Source organism: Pteropus alecto, unplaced genomic scaffold (genome assembly GCF_000325575.1).
Source record: "Pteropus alecto unplaced genomic scaffold, ASM32557v1 scaffold104, whole genome shotgun sequence".
Taxonomy (NCBI): domain Eukaryota; kingdom Metazoa; phylum Chordata; class Mammalia; order Chiroptera; family Pteropodidae; genus Pteropus; species Pteropus alecto.
Window position 1 is genome coordinate 5660814 of NW_006436664.1, and position 19621 is coordinate 5680434.

A 19621-nucleotide genomic window follows, 5' to 3' on the forward strand; every position below is an offset into this window, starting at 1 on the left:
ACTCACCCAGCAATCACGCTTAATAAACGCAACCATAACCTCGGCGGAAACTACCGCGTCCACAATGCACCGCGACGGTGCCAGCCGTAGGGGCGTGACTGAGCTGGATGCAGGCGTTCCGCTAGGCCTGGCGGCGAGGAAAAGGCGATTTTGAAGCTTTTAGTGGCAGGAGGGAGCTGAGGCGGCTACTGAAGGCATCTACTACATTCAGGGGAACCTTTAAGGCGTCCATATATCCGCAACGAATAATGAGAAGAAATAAGAAAGCACTTCCTTTGAGCCGGAAATGCCAAAGGACTCCTCAGTCACGTGATGCACATGCGCCAGAGGCCCAACATGTAAAACAAGCACGGGCTTTCTTATTCTGCACCTTTAAAATCAGGCGTTGTGAAGTTGGGAGACTGCCTTAAGGAGGATCATTTTTCTCTTTCACGTCTGCTTTCTCTGCTGTTAGTGTGATCGCCGCATTCTCCGCAGGGGCTACAGTAAGCGTTTCTGCCTCCTTAGCTGACTTCCGCCCATGCCCAAGATGGCGGTTGAGTGGCTTGCCCAGCTTTCACGGGGCTGGGCGGTGTTTGACGTCTGAGCCGGTAGCGGGAGGAGCGGCTAGTAAATAGCAAATGCTGGAGCTGCTGCGCGGGAGTCAGTTATGGACTGGAAAGAAGTTCTTCGCCGGCGGTTAGCGACGCCCAACACCGGACCAAACAGTGAGTCTGGGAGGGGCCGTCTCTAACAGAGATAGCCCGGCCCTTAACTCCTAGAGGTGGGGGGAGAATGGGAGGAGCAACAACTGGGAGTCGCGCTTGCCGCTTCTATAAAACCTAACCTGACAAAGCATGCACAGTGGAATGTGGTTTAGAGATCCAAAGAGGTTTGACCTACACTTCCCTGGGAAAAGATTTGCGGGAAAGAGCAGCTCACGTATATGGTCTTGACCTAGACTTGTGAAGAATAATTGAGAAACCTGGCTCCAACTACCCTTCGATCCTACCAGAACCTATAATCCATTGATCCTACCGCCTTTTTACTATCACACTTTTCACTTCCCTCCTTATCCATTTTAGATTTTACAATCCATTTTTCCTTGTCCCCTTTCTCCCTCCTTCATACTTGCTTGTTAACCATCCTGGTTAAAACGTCTTTCCTATTTCACACCTGCACCCAGCGCAGCTGAAAGTGGCTGGAGAAAAATGGTACCACGGTTCAGTGTCTCACTTTTAATGTATGGCCATTAACCCAAAGTAAGTGTTTTCAGTCATTCGTTTACACTTCTTTCGTGTTTACCTAGACAGTCACTCTCCTACGATCTAAGGCAGTGTGATAGTAAAAAGGCGGTAGAATCAATGGATTATAGGTTCTGGTAGGATCGAAGGGTAGTTGGAGCCAGGTTTCTCAATTATTCTCCCAAACCTTCAGCTGATGAACTTTTATATATGTATTCGAGAAAGTAGAGGCAATCAGAAAACCTCACCTGTTCCTATTTACCATTTCTATCAGCTCTTTCCCCCACCATAGGTGCCGCTACACTCTTCACTATTGAACTGTCCATGCTCCTATTTGAGAAAGTCCCTTTATTCTAACAGTAGATGTGTTCCCTTCATTTATTCATCGACTTCACTCTGGCCTTATCTTCTCTCTCAGGCATCATCAAATTTTCCTTTTCTACTGAATCATTTCCATCCACTCTAACATGCTATAATATTTCCCATCTTAAAAAAAAAATCATTTGATCTCATATCCTCATCCAACTTTTGCTGCATTTCTCTGCACCTGTTATAGGGAAACTTTTTTAACAATTTACCTTTACTTATGCTTTCTCTTCCCCTTCACTCTTAAATCCACTCTGTTGCGTCTGTTATGTGCCAAGGACTGTTCTAGGCCATAGCAGTAAACAAAACAGACAAAAATCCTCGTCCTTGTAGAACTTACACTTTAATGTTGAGAGAGATGATAAAATAAAAAGTAAATCATATAGGTTGTACCACTTTTATTTAAGGCTGTTTCCTTCATTGGTGCGCTAGATCCTATCCTTTGTGCTCGTTCCCATTTTTGCCCACTCAAGAATGTACTCCTGTAGTCATCCCCTCTCTCCTGCATCATCAATTTTTCTTTCTCAGTCATTCTCATCAGCATATAAACCTGTTAGTATTTCTCCAATTTTAAAAAGATTTTCTTAAGTTCCACCGCTAGCTATGCCTCTTTTCTCTGCTCCACTTATATCTCCTACACATACTTTCTGCTCTTGGTTTTTTGGGAGACATACTCTCTTAGTTTTCTTCCTTCCTCACCAGTCATCCCTTCTCAGTCTTTGCTCTTTCTTCCTCTTCTCCTCAACAACTTAACACTAGAGTGACATAGGTTTGGGATTTAGAAGTTAAACTATGAAAGATGAAATGATAGAGGAAGAAGGATTAATAAAAAAGAATTGGCCAGAAAATAGGAGAATCAACAGATTGTGGTCTCATAAAAGCCGAGAAAAGTTTAGAATCATCAACAGTATCAAATTTAACACAAATCAAGGACAGGTGTGCCCATTAAACTAAGCAATAAGGTCATTGGTTGCCCTGGGAAGAACAGTTTCTGTAGAGTGGTAAGAGTAGAAGCAAAATTGCATAAAGAGGGGATGAGAGGTAAGAAAGCAGGGATAACATAGGCTTTCGTTTGAAAAAGTGAATAAGAAAGGAAGGAGTTATGTGTGGCAGTAGGTAGAAAGGAAGAAGGTTTTTTTGGGCAGGAGGGTGCAGTGGGAGAGACCTCAGTGTATTAGTGTAACTTAAAAGCGAGTAGAGATGAAGAAATTGAAGATACTGAATAGAGAAGGTAGGAGAAGGAAAGAACAGAATTGCAAAAGCTGAGATTAAGCACCCAGGAGAATGAGGGGTTAGCCTTGAGTGAGAAGAGAGATACCTCTTCCCTTGAAATGACAGGAAGAAATTAAGGTGCAGATTTATTTGATACCTCATGTCCTCCCACTCCACTTAGATGTTTATGGGTACCCATTCCCAGTAGACTCAGTTTTCGATGAACTGGGAGGGATTGTCATCTGTTGAGGGTGAACACGGGGGTTTGAGGAATGAAGTGACAGTTTGGAGTCGTCAGTCACCAAGAGAAATAAGCAAGAGGACATCAAGGGCAAATAAAATAGGTACTACTATTTTTGAGAAGCTGGCATTCATAACCATGAAATTTGTGGGACCAAAATTTTCCAGTTTTCTCCAACAGCATTAAGCCATAGTGAGCAAATTAGATTATAAGATTGGTCCAAAGTTTAAAAGCTGACATGGCTTAAGAGGAGTTTAGGGGAAGAACTATAGGCATATTAGGAGGGAAGTGAGATTAGGAAGAAGTAAATAAACTTTTGAGATAATCATAGAATTGAAGATCTCAGTGAGGCTGAAGTACAGATATGATAGCAGTGAGGTTTTGAATAATCAAAGTGAGAAATTATGAGTATATGTTAGAGTTTAAGATTTCAGAAGAGGAGCAGATAAGATCTGTGGTCTTGCCGTGAAACTGAGTGACACAGTAGAACATTGGTCCCCAACCTTTTTGGCACCAAGGACCGGTGCTCCTATGAGAATCTAATGCCTGATAATCTGAGGTGGATGCTAGTGATGCTAGTGATGCGGAGTGGCTGCAAATACAGACAAAACTTTGCTTGCTGATCCACTGCTCACCTCCTGCTCTGCGGCCCCTTTCCTAACAGGCCACTGACCGATACCGGTCCGCAGCCTGGGGATTGAAGACCCCTGCATTAGAGTAGAAGTGAAAGCCTTCAGAGTTGAGGTGTCATAGTCACCCACATGAATGTTTATTCTCTCTTGATGATTGCAAGACATCAAGGTGAAGAATGTTGTGCATCAGTCACCGTGGTCCACGAACAAGTGTGGAGGAATGGCTAAATGAGACGGCTGTGTGCCAGCAGGTTGGAGGGTAATAGCATCCTGATGTGTGAGCTTAAAATGGAAGGGTTTTGCATTAGGTAGAGGAACACTGATTAGGAGGCCGAAACTCTGTGGGGTCAAGGGCTGTGCCTACTTTCTCACCACTACAGTCCCAGTATCTAGTACAGCAAGTGCACTGTACACAGTAGGTGCTCGGTATATACTTTCGATTGAATGAATTAGGAACATGCCAGAAGTCTATAAGCAAGGCAGTAACTTGAGGAAGAGACAAGTATAGTGATAAAAAAAAAAATGTGGAGGGAGCAGCTTAGAGTGGTCGAAGATGCAGGGGAGGCTGTTTTAGTGGAAAATAGTGATTCTTGGTATTTCAGGGAAGTTCATATAGATGTTCAGTGTCTAAGCACAACTGTGAAGGCCTTTTTTGCACTGTTATTAGACTATAGTAGGTAGATGACCTGAGAAAAGTATTGTTTGATTTTAAAAGTGCTTTCCCCCCCTTTTCTCCAGAAAAAAAAAGTGAACAAGAGTTAAAAGATGAAGAAATGGATTTATTTACCAAATATTACTCAGAATGGAAAGGAGGTAGAAAAAACACAAATGAATTCTATAAGACCATTCCCCGGTTTTATTATAGGGTAAGTGGCATCTAAGCAAATGTCTTGCAGAGTTTATAAATAAAATGTAATTTTTTAAATGGGATAAGAATCATATATTGAGCCATAGATTTTTCTTCCTAATTTTTATTATGGATGTTAGTAGTAGGTATTCTATTGGATTATGTCGTCATGCTTTTTATAAGACTTAGGTTTACTTAGCTGGTCACAATTTTTAACTTTTTTTTTTTATGTTACAAAGTATAAAATGTTTTGTTCAAGGCTGAACTGAAAAATAGATTGAGAGTGGAAAACTTGAAGAATTACACTCAATTATGTTTCCTGTGCCAAAGCTATGAAGAAGTCTTTGAAGAGGATTATAGATTAAAACAGCTATTTACAGCTGAAATTGAAGGTTACTGAAAATAATAAGACCTATTTAGTATTATGTAAAATGTAATCTCTATAGAAAAGTTCATTTTGGAATTTTAGCTGAATGGACCTATGAGACCTTCTTTCCCTTGTTTCTTCTTCCTCACCACTGCTTCACAGAAACCGCCTGTCATCCATGTGCGTAATCCCCCCAGACTGATTAGTTGGTTGACTAACAACTGGAGCACAATCCTTGTCTCGGCCCAGCCTCACCTTGTAATGCTTCCTCCTTCTCCATTCCTTTTGATAGGAGGGATGACATCTTAGTTCTTGGAAATGAAAAGTGAAAACCATAACCCCTGATTTGGACTACTGATTACTTATCTCTACTTATTGGGGCGTAGGTATAGAAAAGGAAAAAGAAATCCTCAAAGCAAATTATTTGAAGTGGAGTTGGAATGAGTCATTTTAAAGCCCTATTTATGGAAATCACCCCAATAGGCAGACCCTCTGCCTTGGAGGCCAAAGTAATAGACACTGGCTTGACCATCTCCAAGTAATGTGATACAGTCTCAAAAGGAGTACTTTGCTAAGACTGTCAGTCATTAACTAGTCCTAATTTAATTCTATATCAGTCTAAGGTTACAGTGGAAACAGTGCTCTAAGAATAAAAAATGAAACTTGGACCAGATCGCTAGCTTTATTTGGACAGGCATCTGGCCTTGCTGATAATTGAATTGTCTGTGGATCTCTTTTTGTTAAATGAACTTTTCAAATGAATGATGACTTGAAGTTAAGCAAAATTGAGATACAAAAAGTAATTTGAGGCAGCGTAATACATAGTTATTTTGTGAGGCCAAATACATTTTACATAATCCAATAATCTAGAATTTAAGTGTAGAAATTAATTCCACAATGTATTTTTAGCTGCCAGCTGAAGATGAAGTCTTACTACAGAAATTAAGAGAAGAATCTAGAGCTGTCTTTCTGCAAAGGAAAAGCAGAGAGCTGTTAGATAATGAAGAATTACAGGTAAAAATGGATGTTAGCCATTTCTTATTTGTAATAATTATGTCATATAGGATCTCAGGGTGCCTTAATGGAGTGAGAACTGTAGAGTGGGTGAAAGCACCGGCTCTAGACAGAGGGTTCCCACCAGAATCAGCTGCAGAGCTTGCATGGGCCCATCTTCCAAGGATAGTTTTTGTTTTTTTAAAGTCCCCAGGTGATTGAAATGTGAGGCTGAAGTTGAGAACCACTACCGTAGGGTCAGACTGCAGGGGTTCAAATCCCTGCTCTGCTTTGTGATGTTGGGCAATGGACTTAACATTTCTGTGCTTCAATTCTCATCTATAAAGTAGGGACAACAGTATCTACAGTATATAGTTATATGGATTAAAGAGGTACTATATGTCCATTTTTATTATGTATTTAGTAATCAAAGGAAAATAGGAATGAGATTCATCTTAATATTAACTCTACTATCAGACTATCATTTTAATGTAAACATTTAACTACTTTTTAAGTTTTGTTCTGTTAATTATAACATCTCCATTTCTGCAATTCTTCTAAGAACTTATGGTTTTTGCTGGACAAGCACCAGACACCACCTATGATTGGAGAGGAAGCAATGATTAATTATGAAAATTTTTTGAAAGTTGGTGAAAAAGCTGGACCAAAGTGCAAGTAAGAATAATATATTTAACAAAGTATGTTACAGTAAGCATTTTAAATGCCTCAAATAAATGTTAATGAAAATTTAAGTCAATGGTATGACACTTTGAGTCACTAATGAAGTTTAATAAAATTAGTCAAGAAAATTACATTGGTATGAAGTTATTAAAATAAACAATATGGTCTATTTACAACACTGTGGGCCTTCATTCTTAAGACAATAGAATGCAAAGGTTTATGACTTAATATTTTAAGTTTTGAACTATAGTTATCACTTTGATTTTTTTCACCACTTTGATTTTTAGTTGTTTGAATTTATGCTGTTTGCTAATTCATGTAGAAGTCATTTTTATGCTATGTTGGCAGATGATTTTAATCTTTATTTCCTCTCCTTAGGCAATTTTTCACAGCAAAAGTCTTTGCTAAACTCCTTCATACAGATTCTTATGGAAGAATTTCTATCATGCAGTTCTTTAATTATGTCATGAGAAAAGGTGATTTAATTTTCATTCTGTTTGAACTCCTATCTGGGAATCAAGTAGGTTTTGTCTGTGTTTTCATAGTATCCTTTCCATATGAAACAACTCTCTTAGTAAGTTTAAATAGTGTAATTTCTTGTCTTTTGACCAAGATTTGTTTTCTTGTTATGATTCTCTTTTGGAACTTTTTAGAGCTGAAATTTTCTACCATAAATTTGGGTTCATTATTATAAAAGAAAAAAAACAACAACAGAACAAAAACCATGTATCCTAAAGATATTAGCTAACTAGATATATCAGAAGCTGAACCAAGAGTTTTAATGTATGGTGATTTGAAATAATTTTAATTCACTGGTAGTTTTGTTTCACCAATAGATTACAGGTTGAGTTGCCTGAGAAGACAGTTTCAAACTCATGATGGTAGCATCAGATTCAAGAAGTTTTTACCAAACAACTTGGAATTGTTATGATTCCTAGAAGTTCCATAATGATCTGTGAAGTCCTATGTGTACCATCTTTAATAATTGGTTGCAGAAATGGATCTCAGTAGAATAAAAGCAGCTTCATTGAAAGCATAATGTTAACACTCTCTGTCTCTGGTGGAACACCAGGTTTAATAAGTGAAAAACAATATCCTCATGAGTATCAACTTTACTGTCATTTTAGGCATGGTAGAATTGTTGATATCTGCCATTAATTCTATGGTATGTTTTGTTTTTAACAGTTTTGGGGTTAATGAATAAGTAATATATGTGAGAATAAAAATGTTCATAGAGCTATTAGATTAGCTTGTCCCTCTAATCTAGCTCTTTATCTCCTTTTGTTCATATATATGCTAAAGGATAGCTCTTAATAATTATATTTAATTTTCTTGTTTATTGGCAGTTTGGCTTCATCAAACAAGGATAGGACTCAGTTTATATGATGTTGCAGGACAGGGGTACCTTCGGGAATCTGTAAGTATTAACCTATTTTAATAACTATTATAGACATCAAAATGTTAACAGTAGTTATCACTAGGTGTTGGGATTGCAGATGATTCTTATTTTTTTTGTTTCTGCATTTTTGTTTGTTTTTACAAATAACATGAGGTACTAAAAAACTTTTAAAATATATATTGACCACAAAAATTCCTTTTTAGATTTTCTCCAGCCTTTAAAAAAAAAGCCTTTTAAAGGAGAAAATAAGAATGTACTGCTTTAATAGGATTAAAAATCATTGAAGAAACTGTAAAACTTTTAGTTATTTGTGAGTGTTATTAGTGTGTGACTGTTTGAAAATGTAAAGGCCAGAAATTTTTTCTCTTTTAGGAAATATATAAGAGAAAAATAATGTGACCATTTAGGTTGTACTGTCAGTTACCAAGAGGCTGTTTATTTCCCATTAGGTATTAACATAGTTAGGCCAGGTTATCAACAGAGAATCATAGCCTCATGATCTAAATGGCTATGCTTTGTGGAAGTGTGGCTATTTAAATTATATGGACATGCTTCTTTTCAGCTCAGACTTTTTTCCCAAATATGGAGTCCTTTTTAGGTTTATCAGAAAAGGGGGAAGGGAGTTAGGCATAAATATGAACCAGGTTAATTAATCACTTACATAAATATTCAAATACAAGATTTAGTATATATGCTGCCGAAGCGAACACTCAAATATAAGATTTAAAGACAAATACTGTTATAGTTTGTTTCCTGTTATTTGTTGCAGTCTGTAGATAGAATCTGTTAGCTCACACTGAACATTTATACTTAAAAACCCTTCTATAGACACAGTACAATTCTTGAATTTTAAGGTTCAGATCAACTTGACAATAAAAGGTTCTTACTTCTATCCATCTCTCTCTAACAAGGAAGACATATTAGCCACCTGTTGATAGTTACTCAGATCAGAATTGCAGTACTTCTGTAGCTATGAGAATTCTCATCAGCAGTTAGTTGGTTTACAAAACACACTTCCCTTTTCTTGCTTATTGGCATGAATGGAAACAAAAATTGAAAAAGGAGTGAAGGGAAGAGAGAGAAAAGCAATAGTATGTCTCTAGTTGTGTTTAAAAGAGTAGTTTTCAGGATACAAAAATCAATGTTCAAAAATCCATAGCAATCCTATAATAATGAATTGGCAGAAAAAGAGGTGAAAAAAATTACATTTGTAATGGCAACAAAAAATAAAATACCTAGGAATCAACCTAACAAAACATGAGAAGGACCTATATAATGAAAACTAAGACTGTTAAAAGAAATTGAAGAAGATACAAAGGAATGAAAAGATGTTCCCTGTTCTTGGATTAGAAGAATCAACAGAGTTAAAAAGACCTTATTTTCTACAGCATTATACAGATTTAGTGCAATCCCCACCAAAATCTCATCGGCAGTTTTTAAATAAATAGAACAAAAAATCATCAGACTTGTATGGAAGCACAAAAGACCCCGAATCGCCAAAGCCATCTTGAGAAAAAAAAAGGCTGGAGGCATCACTCTGCCTGACTTCAGATTATACTATAAAGCAACAATAATCAAAATGGCATAGTATTGGCAGAAAAACACAGAGACCAGTAAAACCACATTGAGAGTCCAGAAGTAAACCCTTGTTTATATGGGCAAATAATTTTCAACAAAGGAGCCAAAAACATACAGTGGAGAAAGGAAAGCCTCTTCAAAAACTGGTGCTGGGAAAACTGAAAAGCCACCTGCAAAAGAATGAAACTAGACTGTTGTCTATCACCACACACCCAGATTAACTCAAAATGGATTAAGGACCTGAATTAGTAATTTTTTCATAGTGCCTCTGGGCCAAAAGGAATATGTAACAGTTCCATTTATTAACTAATTCTAAACAATTTAATGCAAGTATTCATGAAACTTACCCTATTAGCCATTTGAAAAAATACATAAAAATTTAAAAATCTTTTTACTTCATTCTTAAATAACAATTACTAGTGGAGTGTGTGTGCCCAGAGCTCACTGAGTAGCTGCTCACCAGGGAATTAGATTGGACAGTCATCCTCTGTTCTTCTTTCACACGGATTTTTGTGTAGTACTTGCTTTATTACAGCAAACACTAAGAACCTATCTTTGCTAAGATTGATGTCATCAAAAAATATATATTTCAAACTAACATTAAAATGTAAACTATCTTGAACTCAACATAGCTTATGCAGTGTCTGACAGATGTTGCAATGTTTCCCTCAAAAATGTAAGATACCCTGCTGTACCCCCTATGAGTTTAGCACTCCTAGGGCACAATTTGGGGACTGTTGATAGACCCTTCACAGTGATGGTGGGAGTGTAAAATGGATGTGGGGAGGTGAGGAGTTTGCTAATGTCTATCAAAATTATAAATGTGTATATGCTTTGACCCAGCAGTTTTACTTAACGGAAATTATATCCTATATTCTTCCATATCTATGAATGAAAAATTTGCTTAGCCCCTATAGTATTGTTTTTAGTGTTGTAAAAGAGTAGAAACAACCTAAATATCCATCAATAGAAGACTAAGTAGATTATGGTACATCTGAAATAATAGTTATTTTTTTTTAAGTAGAAGCTCTTTGAGAGCCAATATAGAATGACTGCAAAGTATAGTGTTAAGCAATAAAAGCAAGATACAGAAGAATTAGCATGGTATGCTGCTATATCCTGTGTAAAAGAGGAAAGGAAATATACATGTGGTGGCTTGTATGTTTATCAGTTACCTTTGGAAAGGTACATCAGAAACTGATAATTTAGGTTACCTCCGTGGAGAGGAAGTAGGCGAGAGGGAGACTTTTCAATGAATACTTTTTTGTTCCTTTTGAATCTAGAATGTATTACCTATTCAAAATGATGTTAAAATTTAAATACAAAGTAGAAATAAATTTAATATAAAATAGTTTTACTAAGCTAGTTATGAATTTATTTTATCATTAATATAGTATTAATGCTGAATAATTTTTAGGACAAATTATATTCCAGTATTTATGAAAAAACAAGATCAGCCATTTAACACTTTAAAATTTTATTGTTTTCTTTCAGGATTTAGAAAACTACATATTGGAACTTATCCCTACTTTGCCACAATTAGATGGGCTGGAAAAATCTTTTTACTCCTTTTATGTTTGTACAGCAGTTAGGAAATTCTTCTTCTTTTTAGATCCTCTAAGAACAGGTAAAAGAAAATTGTATCTTAGATATTATGAGGATATTATTACTTTTAAATCTCAATAACTAGAGAAAAGTCTTGAAAAATGTCATTTTTTATTTTCATAACATGTTATTGCCATTAATATATAAAGATGTTATGATTTACTTGCATCAGCCATAACCAGCTGTGTGATAGTGGGCATGTCACTTAACCTGTTATAGTTTCTTCATCTCTAAAATGAAGTATGACCTCAGCAATCTATGGCTCTTTCTAGTTCTGAGAAGCCAGTTATTTTGCTATCCCTGATATGTAATATATTAGAGAATTGTTCTTTTTGATGAAAAATATGAATTGGGAGATAGCAGAACTATTTAGCCACGATGTGTTTTTCTTTCTCAAGTTAAGTACTCTATATGAGGATCAGATGAGTAAATTTAGCCTCATTAACAGTAGTACATTTTATCAACTGTTCTAACCTGTGAGACTTTAATACTTGTAACTGGGGCAGAGAATGGGAAAGAAGGCCTAGATCAAAATCCTTGGTTCTCCTATCCTTGAAAATCCAGCTATGAGTCCATCACAGTACGTGGTGGTTGACAATCCTTTTTAAGCACCTCCATTATAGACACATACACGTTTTCTCTTCAAACTTTACAAAATAATAAAAATTTTGACTATATATTATGTACTAGGTATTGTTAAGCATTATAAATTAATCTTTCATTTCCTTCTCATAACTCCATAAGGAAAATATTACTATTATCCATATTTAATGTGTGAGTCTCGGAGACTTAGATTATGTATCTAGAAGTGTCATTTAAGTTCCCATCTATCTGCTCTTAACCATGTCTCTATATTGCTTCCTGTTCCAGAACGTACCAAAGGAAAATGGAGTCTCTTTTTTTGATTACTAGCAGTATCGTATCCATATCCACAAAATACTCAACAACTTTTTGGGGAATCTGGTATCAATGCAATTATGGAAAGAATTTACCGATTGGGTTTAAATTGTTGGGGGTATATAGGTAGACCTAAGAGGTAGAGATTTTAGTAAACATTCCCTGCACATTTCCCTTTTCAAAGCAATATATAATAGACTTTGGAGCATAAGAGTTAGGAAGCTTTAAAATATCAATTGTGTGATTGTTTTTCTTAAAATGCCTTTATAAAATTGAGTTGCTCTTATTTTTAGAATACAGTTAAGTAATTATATTTCTTTATGTTGTTTAAAGGGAAGATAAAAATTCAAGATATTTTAGCATGCAGCTTCTTAGATGATTTATTGGAGGTAAATATGTTTTTTAACTACTTTTATATCACTTGACAGTTGCTACCTTCTAATGATGTCTGTGTGTTCATTCAGTTAAGGGATGAGGAACTGTCCAAGGAGAGTCAAGAAACAAATTGGTTTTCTGCTCCTTCTGCCCTAAGGGTATATGGTATGTTCCTATTATAATGCTGAAATTTGAATTATCCATTCCTTAGTTAATTAGTGTTCAAAGGACATTATACATAGGCTAATTTACTGTAAGATTGAAGTATTCTAGATTACTAAAATTTACTTTTTAAATACTAATGTTTTAAATTTTTGTAACTCTTCAGTTACTATTCTTTTTGATAGAAGACAGAATGTAATTTGATCCTTCCTTGTTGACTCATAAGTATGATTATGAACATCAAATATGTTCATAGGTCTTGCATTGTGATGAAATGCTGCTCTTAGGGTCCACAGAGGACGGTGTTCTAGAGCCTGGTTTCTCTTTTCTTAAATTTCATTAGTCTATTACATTATTTTATTGGGAGTCTTGACTCATTTTGGCATCCTTGACTTCTTTCAAGTGCCAGCATTTCAGTGCTTTTTGTTGACTTGTACTGCCATCTAATTTAGAATCCTAGGAAAGTTCTAAAAGGTTGCAAACTGAAAGCAAATAATGATGGTAGAGAAATAGCCCAAAGGCCATGGCCTTCATGATGGGTTTTCTTGGACTGGTTCTGGCTTGACAGTTGTTCTGATATAGATTGCATGAATAGCTGACATTAGGAGCACTAACAATCAAAATATTAACCAATAAAAAGAACTTTTAGTTAGGATATATTCTTTTGTCTTTTAATTAGAATTTTATTTGGTCATAAGTGTCTTTTTATCATCTTTCTTCCAAGGCCAGTATTTGAATCTTGATAAGGATCACAATGGCATGCTCAGTAAAGAAGAACTCTCCCGCTATGGAACAGCAACCATGACCAATGTCTTCTTAGACCGTGTTTTCCAGGAGTGTCTTACTTATGATGGAGAAATGGTAGTAGTTTAAAGCTAATAAGCTTTAAGAATTTAGGCTCCCACAATTTCCCTTTTTCTTCATGTGATACAGCATTATCTTTGTATCAGTGTGTAACAGTATCTTAATGTGTGAACTGATCAAATTACTTGAGATTTGGAGCCTTTAATCTTAAAGTAAATTTGTTTGACAACATTACTTCCCTTATGGACTTAGGGCAAATAGAAAATTTAATATTTTGTTAATTTCACTGTCAGTGTACCTATGTAAAGGATTGTGGACTAGTAAAATAAAAACTGAAAAATTGGCAAATCCTATTAACTTTTCATATAGTCAGTGGATGGTTCATCCATTAAATTACCAGGTCAGATACAGTACCACATATGCTATGAATTAAATCTAGAAATCAGGTTGTATTACGCTAAGTGGCTATATTAGTAGCTAAAGATTGACTAACATGTACCTGTCCTTTTATCACAAAATACTTGAGAAGAAAATTCTAAATAGTATTTTTAAATTACCATTCTTGCTATTAAAAATGTGTTAAGGATCTGACAAATTTTCCAAACAATGATGCTTAAGAAATGTTTATATTGTTAGAAGAGAATCAGGGTTCTAGGTTTTATCATTTAGCTTTGATAGTAGTTTTCTAAATAACACCATTATTAACCAAATGAAAAGGTAAAGGGAGAAAAGGCGCAGAAGCTTTCATGAGTCCCACAGCTGACTACTGTAGACAGTGAGCTTATATTGACTTCTGGAGAATAAAGAAAATCAGAAGCTACATCTGTGCATGGAGTTAGACCATGATGAAGCCACAGCTCTCAAGCTCTTTATGCTATAATTTATGCAGAAAGGAATTCTTAATCTTAGACTTAAAAAATCTTTCCAAGACTATAAACTCTTCTAAGTGACTCTCCCAAGTATTTTACTTCTTTTCACTATGCAAAAAAAGTAATCTGTGACTAGATTTAAAACTTTTAAACAATATTTCCAAACAGCTATTTAAATATATTCTTTTCATTCCAGATAAACTTTTTTCTCAAAACGACCACACTGAAATGAAGATATAAATTTAGTGGCAATGTATGATAGCTTAGTCACTGTTTTGTCAATTTTAAAAGCATAGTAAAAGAAAATTATGGTTTAACACAGCAAATTTCTCTCATAAGAAAATGAACTGTGCCCCGAACACTCCTGTAGAGATTAACTGCTACAAAGAATTCCTAGCAACCAACATTAAGTATACAAATAGGTTTCTCATTTCATATTAAAAATAACTTGACACCTTTGACTGCAAAATAGCTTCATCAGATACTCACTTGAAAAGTTAATTCCAAATAAGGCCTGTAAAGAACATTTTCTTTTCTATAGGACTATAAGACCTACCTGGATTTTGTTCTTGCATTAGAAAACCGAAAAGAACCTGCAGCTCTGCAATATATTTTCAAATTGCTTGATATTGAAAACAAAGGATATCTGAATGTCTTTTCCCTTAATTACTTCTTTCGGGTAAGTCTCATTGTGTAAATGAGTCATTGTTCCTTAAGATATGTTATACCATTTGGTCTAAACTACCTACTCACTGATAATTTTACCTAACTTGTGATATCTAAATTCAACAAAAGGATTTACGTAACAGATTTCAGAAGGAAATCAAGTCTGTTTTTAATTTTGTTGTCCTGTTTTTTAAAAATATAAATGGGCTAAATCAATGCTGATTTGATTAGATATCGAATACTAAAAAAATGTGTAAATATGTCAGGGGCTATACTAGCCAATGCAGATAAAAACATCTGTGAGAAATCCTGTGCTTTTTGTGATCAAAAACTAGTGTGTACAATCACAAAGCATTAAATAAACAGTTCAGAAAAGGTAGCTCCTTTCCATAAGAGTTTGTAGACTTTGGCAATTATAAATTCTTTTAATTGCTATGCTGCAAAAAATAAGTAAAAATAACTTGAAAACTGGCTACCAGTGTGTGCTGCATTTTACTGTGAAATAGATTGCTGAAGTAGTTAATTTGTGTCTTAGTTGGTCTCAGTGAATAACATGAGGTCTGTAGTGGAATTTTATTGTATCTTATCTGATAAGTATCCAGATGCAGTGGGTATAAAAGCCCCTTCAAGACCAATCATTCTTCAATTTGAATGTTGACTTTTCTACTTAATGGAGTAGTTTTGTACAGTAGTTTTCCACTCCATCACCACATTTCTATAGCTAGCTTTTAGAAGACTGTGTGATTTTTATATTGTTAAGATCAATAGTAGGAAGAAATAATTTTTTTAACAACAAAAATTACATTTTCACATCTTTATCATAAACCACTTTTTCCTAGAGGTTTTTTCTTTTCCATTTCAAACTTTTTTGGTACTTATAACTTTACCTAGTTTTTGAGTTTCATAGTACATATTTCATAACTTCATGTTAAATTCCTTAAAAAGCTTTCCATTATGATCATCTAGGTAGTAATGACTGCAAATATTAAGATAAATTACAATCCCAGTATTAGGCTGCATTTTTAAAATGGGCTTAAATCAGTGGCTAATCTGAAAAGATAATACCAACCCATTATAGGGATGCCCCCACTTGAGGCAGACCTCTTAAATGAAAATTCAGTTTTAGGGAAACAGAGTAACTATATCTTTTGGTAATTAAATGTTCAACCTCTTTTCATAAAGATTTCTTTATAGTATCTTCTACTTTGAGTGTTAAATTTTATTTATTAAATACACTGAAAATCTTGTACATGCATTTATTTTATCAAAGTTTATTTAGGCTTGGTTGTATTGGCTAAGGAAAAAGTTACTGGTGCTGAGAACCCTGCAGTCCTGGGCTCTTCATAGAGCCTCTGTACATCCATATCCCAGTGATAGAGCTGGGTCTGGGTGGTACACTCTGGCCATATACAGAGTTGGCACTTAGAACATATTTAGTTGACTTTTTACCAAGAATTTTCAGCTTCATTTTTTCCAGCGAATGACTGTCACCTAAAATTTTATTTGTCCAGCTGGATCACCATACAGTTGGACCCTTGAACAACACAGGTTTGAATTGTGTGGGTCCACTTACATGCAGAATTTTTGCAGTAAATATATTGGAAGTGTTTTGGGAGATTTCCTTACTACCATCAAGCAATCCTATCTGTTATACTAGGCTACCATAAAGCAATCGTATTGCTGCTGCTTCGTTATCGATGTGAATCATTATACCTAAAAATATGAATTTTTCAAACCGCATTTTCATTTTTGATGTCTAGTGTTGGTGATACGTATATAAATAACATCCACAGTGTTTTGTATCATATAAAACAATGTTGATGTAGGCACTAACAGATAATTCATCTTATAAACAGATGACAAACCTATATCGATACAGTACAGTACAATAAATATATTTTCTCTTATGGTTTTAACATTTTTTTCCTAGCTTACTCTACAGTATATAATACACATAACACATAGTATGTTAATCAAATGTTTATGTTATTGGTAAATCTTCTGGTCAACAGCAGGCTATCAGTAGTTAAGTTTTGGGAGAGTCAAAAGTTATACTTGGATTTTCTACTGCATGGGAGGTTGGTGTCTTTAACCCCTGAGTGTTCAAGAGTCAACTGTATTTTCTTCAGTACTTTGTTGAAGTTTTAAAAGAGGAATTCAGGGGGAATTTACCTCTATTTTTTTTCTGTCAAGTAGAAGGCAAAGTATAGGGTGGGAGGGGAGGTGGTGGATTGGGTGTCTTAAAGAATGGTGAAGGTATAAACAGTGTTCCTGGAAAATGGGAGGAGGAGGTCATTTGCTAGCTCACGTTAAAGGGTCATCTGATTGGCTGTTCTTGAGTTGAAAAAAAGAAGGCTCATCTAAGATTGGAGACCATTTTTATGTAGTAGCAGTAATCTGTGTATAGTCTTGTACACTTTTTTTCTAAAGCTCTCAATAGCTAACGTGTAGGTCTAGAAAGGTCGATGGTTACACTGGTCCGGTGTTTAGGCTTTTCTGAGTTAGGTATGAAGCAAGGTCAAGGAAGTTGAGAATATTAGTAAGACTGGTGAAAATGATGAGGCTTGTGACCAGAAAGAAAAGGAAGTAGAACTATAAAGGGGCCATGGGACGGGGCTAGGGGAGACTTGTATATATTTTTTATTTACAAATTTATTTCTACTAAATGCAGGCTATACAGGAACTAATGAAAATCCACGGACAAGATCCTGTTTCATTTCAAGATGTCAAGGTTAACTTTTTCCTTTAATTTATATGATATCAGATAATCATTTGCAGTAAATGAAATTTTATATGAAAGCAACTTATGAACTATAAAGTACTGAACCAAATCAAGGATTAGAAACTTAGACCGCAGTTAGACTAATGATTTTTCTAATTTGATTTCAGCATTGTCACCCTTGTGTTCTAATTGAAAGCATTCATTCTTTTGAAAATTAAGAGAATCAATATAGCATACATCCTTTGGCAATCTGTTCCACTATAAACTGAATTTTTAACTTGGGAACTATTTAGGTTGGGGCCTTTTTTTTAGTCTCCTACTTTTGGAACACATGCTGCTACTTAGCATTTTAATATTGAGACTTTCACCAGCTATGAAAAACACTGAGTATCCAGTACTGTCAGGTTCAAGTTGAATAATGTAATAAAATAACCCAATTTTAACCAAATAAGATAAATGGCTATTTTTAGTTTAATATAAATGAGGCAAATATTAAACTACACAACAAGCAACTTATTAATTTTAAACTGCCACCAATCTAGAAAAGGAAGTTTCACGAACATATAAAAAGTTCATAAATTTCATTTACCTGAATTGTTCTTTTAAAAATGTAATTTGCCTCCTTAAATGCTACTACTACTTTCAGTAATTTTAATACAAAAAGATTAGAAAACATGTACTAATTCCTTGTAAGCATTCATATAGTACACTTCACAATATAGAAGAGGTTCTTCCATCTATTCCAGTAAATTTTAGCACAATTTAGTGTCACTCTGGATGACTAATTCTTAATACCAAAGAATTAGTATGGTCTAGAGGTTGACATCAATATTGGAAGTGAAGTTCTGTTGTAATCTTGGCTCTTAAGCATTTAAGTTTTTACTTTGAACTGAGTTTGCACTTAAATTAAATCAAGGCTTTGCTTCACTACCACCATCAGAAAAGTATAAGTAGTTAGTTAACATAACATATAACACTACTAGTTTAGCTATTAATTAGGTATGTACCTTGAATTAAATTCCGAGCCACCATTTCTTCTTCTCTGAGGGATAATTATCACAGCCCTAATGAATCTTCCAATAAAATTCTGTGATTGTACACAGAGAAAAGGAGACTGCCTTTCTGCTGAATGGCAAAAAAAAAACTGGAACAAAAAATTTTACATAAGTTCTAGTGCCAGCCCTGAATTTTAGGTCGCTGTGTGATAGAAATTAAGTGAATTAGAAATCTGTTTCATTGGATTTTTTTCTCTTGCAGGATGAAATCTTTGACATGGTAAAACCAAAAGATCCTTTGAAAATCTCTCTTCAGGATTTAATAAACAGTAATCAGGGAGACACAGTCACCACCATTCTAATTGATCTGAATGGCTTTTGGACTTATGAGAACAGAGAAGCCCTTGTTGCAAATGACAATGAAAACTCTGCAGAGCTTGATGATACATGATCTCTCAAAGACTAGACTGTATTCATTAAGATAAGCTTGAGTGCTGCATGTAAAATCTTTGAGGCAGAATCCTTAGAAATGGTCTAAATAAAACACTTCAAGCCTGTAGAACACAACAAATGTCCTCGTTATCAGAATTAATCATTCGGAAGCAATAGGACCAAATTGGTAAATTTGGTTCCACTTAGCTCAAATATGGCAAGTGTGATTTGGTCAAGGCAGGAGACCACTTTAATTGTGTAATCTTTAGAAATAAAGGAAGTTTTCATGGAATATTTCTGACATGAGTCATTAGGAATTTGAATATTTGAAGGATAGTTTAAATTATAAATGTCATTTAACCTTGAGTCTTTTACTAAAGTATATATATCAAAGATTATAGACTTCCCCATTTTTAAAGCCATTTTATTTTGGGGTTAGAAATGTTTAGATGTGTTTCTTTTAATAGGATGTTTCAATAAAATATTCAAGTTAATATTTTACTTTAATTAAAATCATTGGTAAAAAAATTTGTCTAGTTTTGTTAATCAGTATCA

General features: G+C 35.0%; 2 protein-coding genes across 6 annotated transcripts in view; one reads left to right on the forward strand and one right to left on the reverse strand.

Annotated features, from left to right (window-relative positions):
* Positions 1-443, reverse strand: part of KIAA0391 (KIAA0391 ortholog) — a 111744-nt gene extending 111301 nt beyond the window's left edge. For 4 of the 5 annotated variants that reach the window (XM_025047912.1, XM_025047916.1, XM_006913476.3 and 1 more), the window contains exon 1: positions 7-145. The gene's annotated coding sequence lies outside the window, so the exon portion shown is untranslated. Of the gene's footprint in view, positions 1-6; positions 146-370 lie in introns of those variants that run through there. The other variant, XM_025047914.1, reaches the window with a different exon arrangement.
* Positions 67-19594, forward strand: PPP2R3C (protein phosphatase 2 regulatory subunit B''gamma). Its single transcript, XM_006913475.3, has 13 exons — positions 67-707; positions 4413-4540; positions 5798-5902; positions 6444-6556; positions 6941-7038; positions 7909-7979; positions 11034-11166; positions 12375-12430; positions 12506-12581; positions 13303-13439; positions 14793-14930; positions 17589-17648; positions 18897-19594. The coding sequence occupies exons 1-13, from the start codon at positions 650-652 to the stop codon at positions 19083-19085; spliced, it is 1362 nt and encodes a 453-aa protein (XP_006913537.1). The 5' UTR covers positions 67-649; the 3' UTR covers positions 19086-19594.
* The last annotated feature ends 27 nt before the right edge of the window (positions 19595-19621 follow it).

What these genes read in the sequence shown, in the direction of transcription:
- PPP2R3C (XM_006913475.3), top strand. Translation starts at nt 650, where the DNA reads ATGGACTGGAAAGAAGTTCTTCGCCGGCGGTTAGCGACGCCCAACACC. An exon ending in AAAGCTGGACCAAAGTGCAA is followed by an intron (nt 6,557 to 6,940) that starts GTAAGAATAATA and finishes TCCTCTCCTTAG; the next exon opens with GCAATTTTTCACAGCAAAAG. An exon ending in CCCTTAATTACTTCTTTCGG is followed by an intron (nt 14,931 to 17,588) that starts GTAAGTCTCATT and finishes TACTAAATGCAG; the next exon opens with GCTATACAGGAACTAATGAA.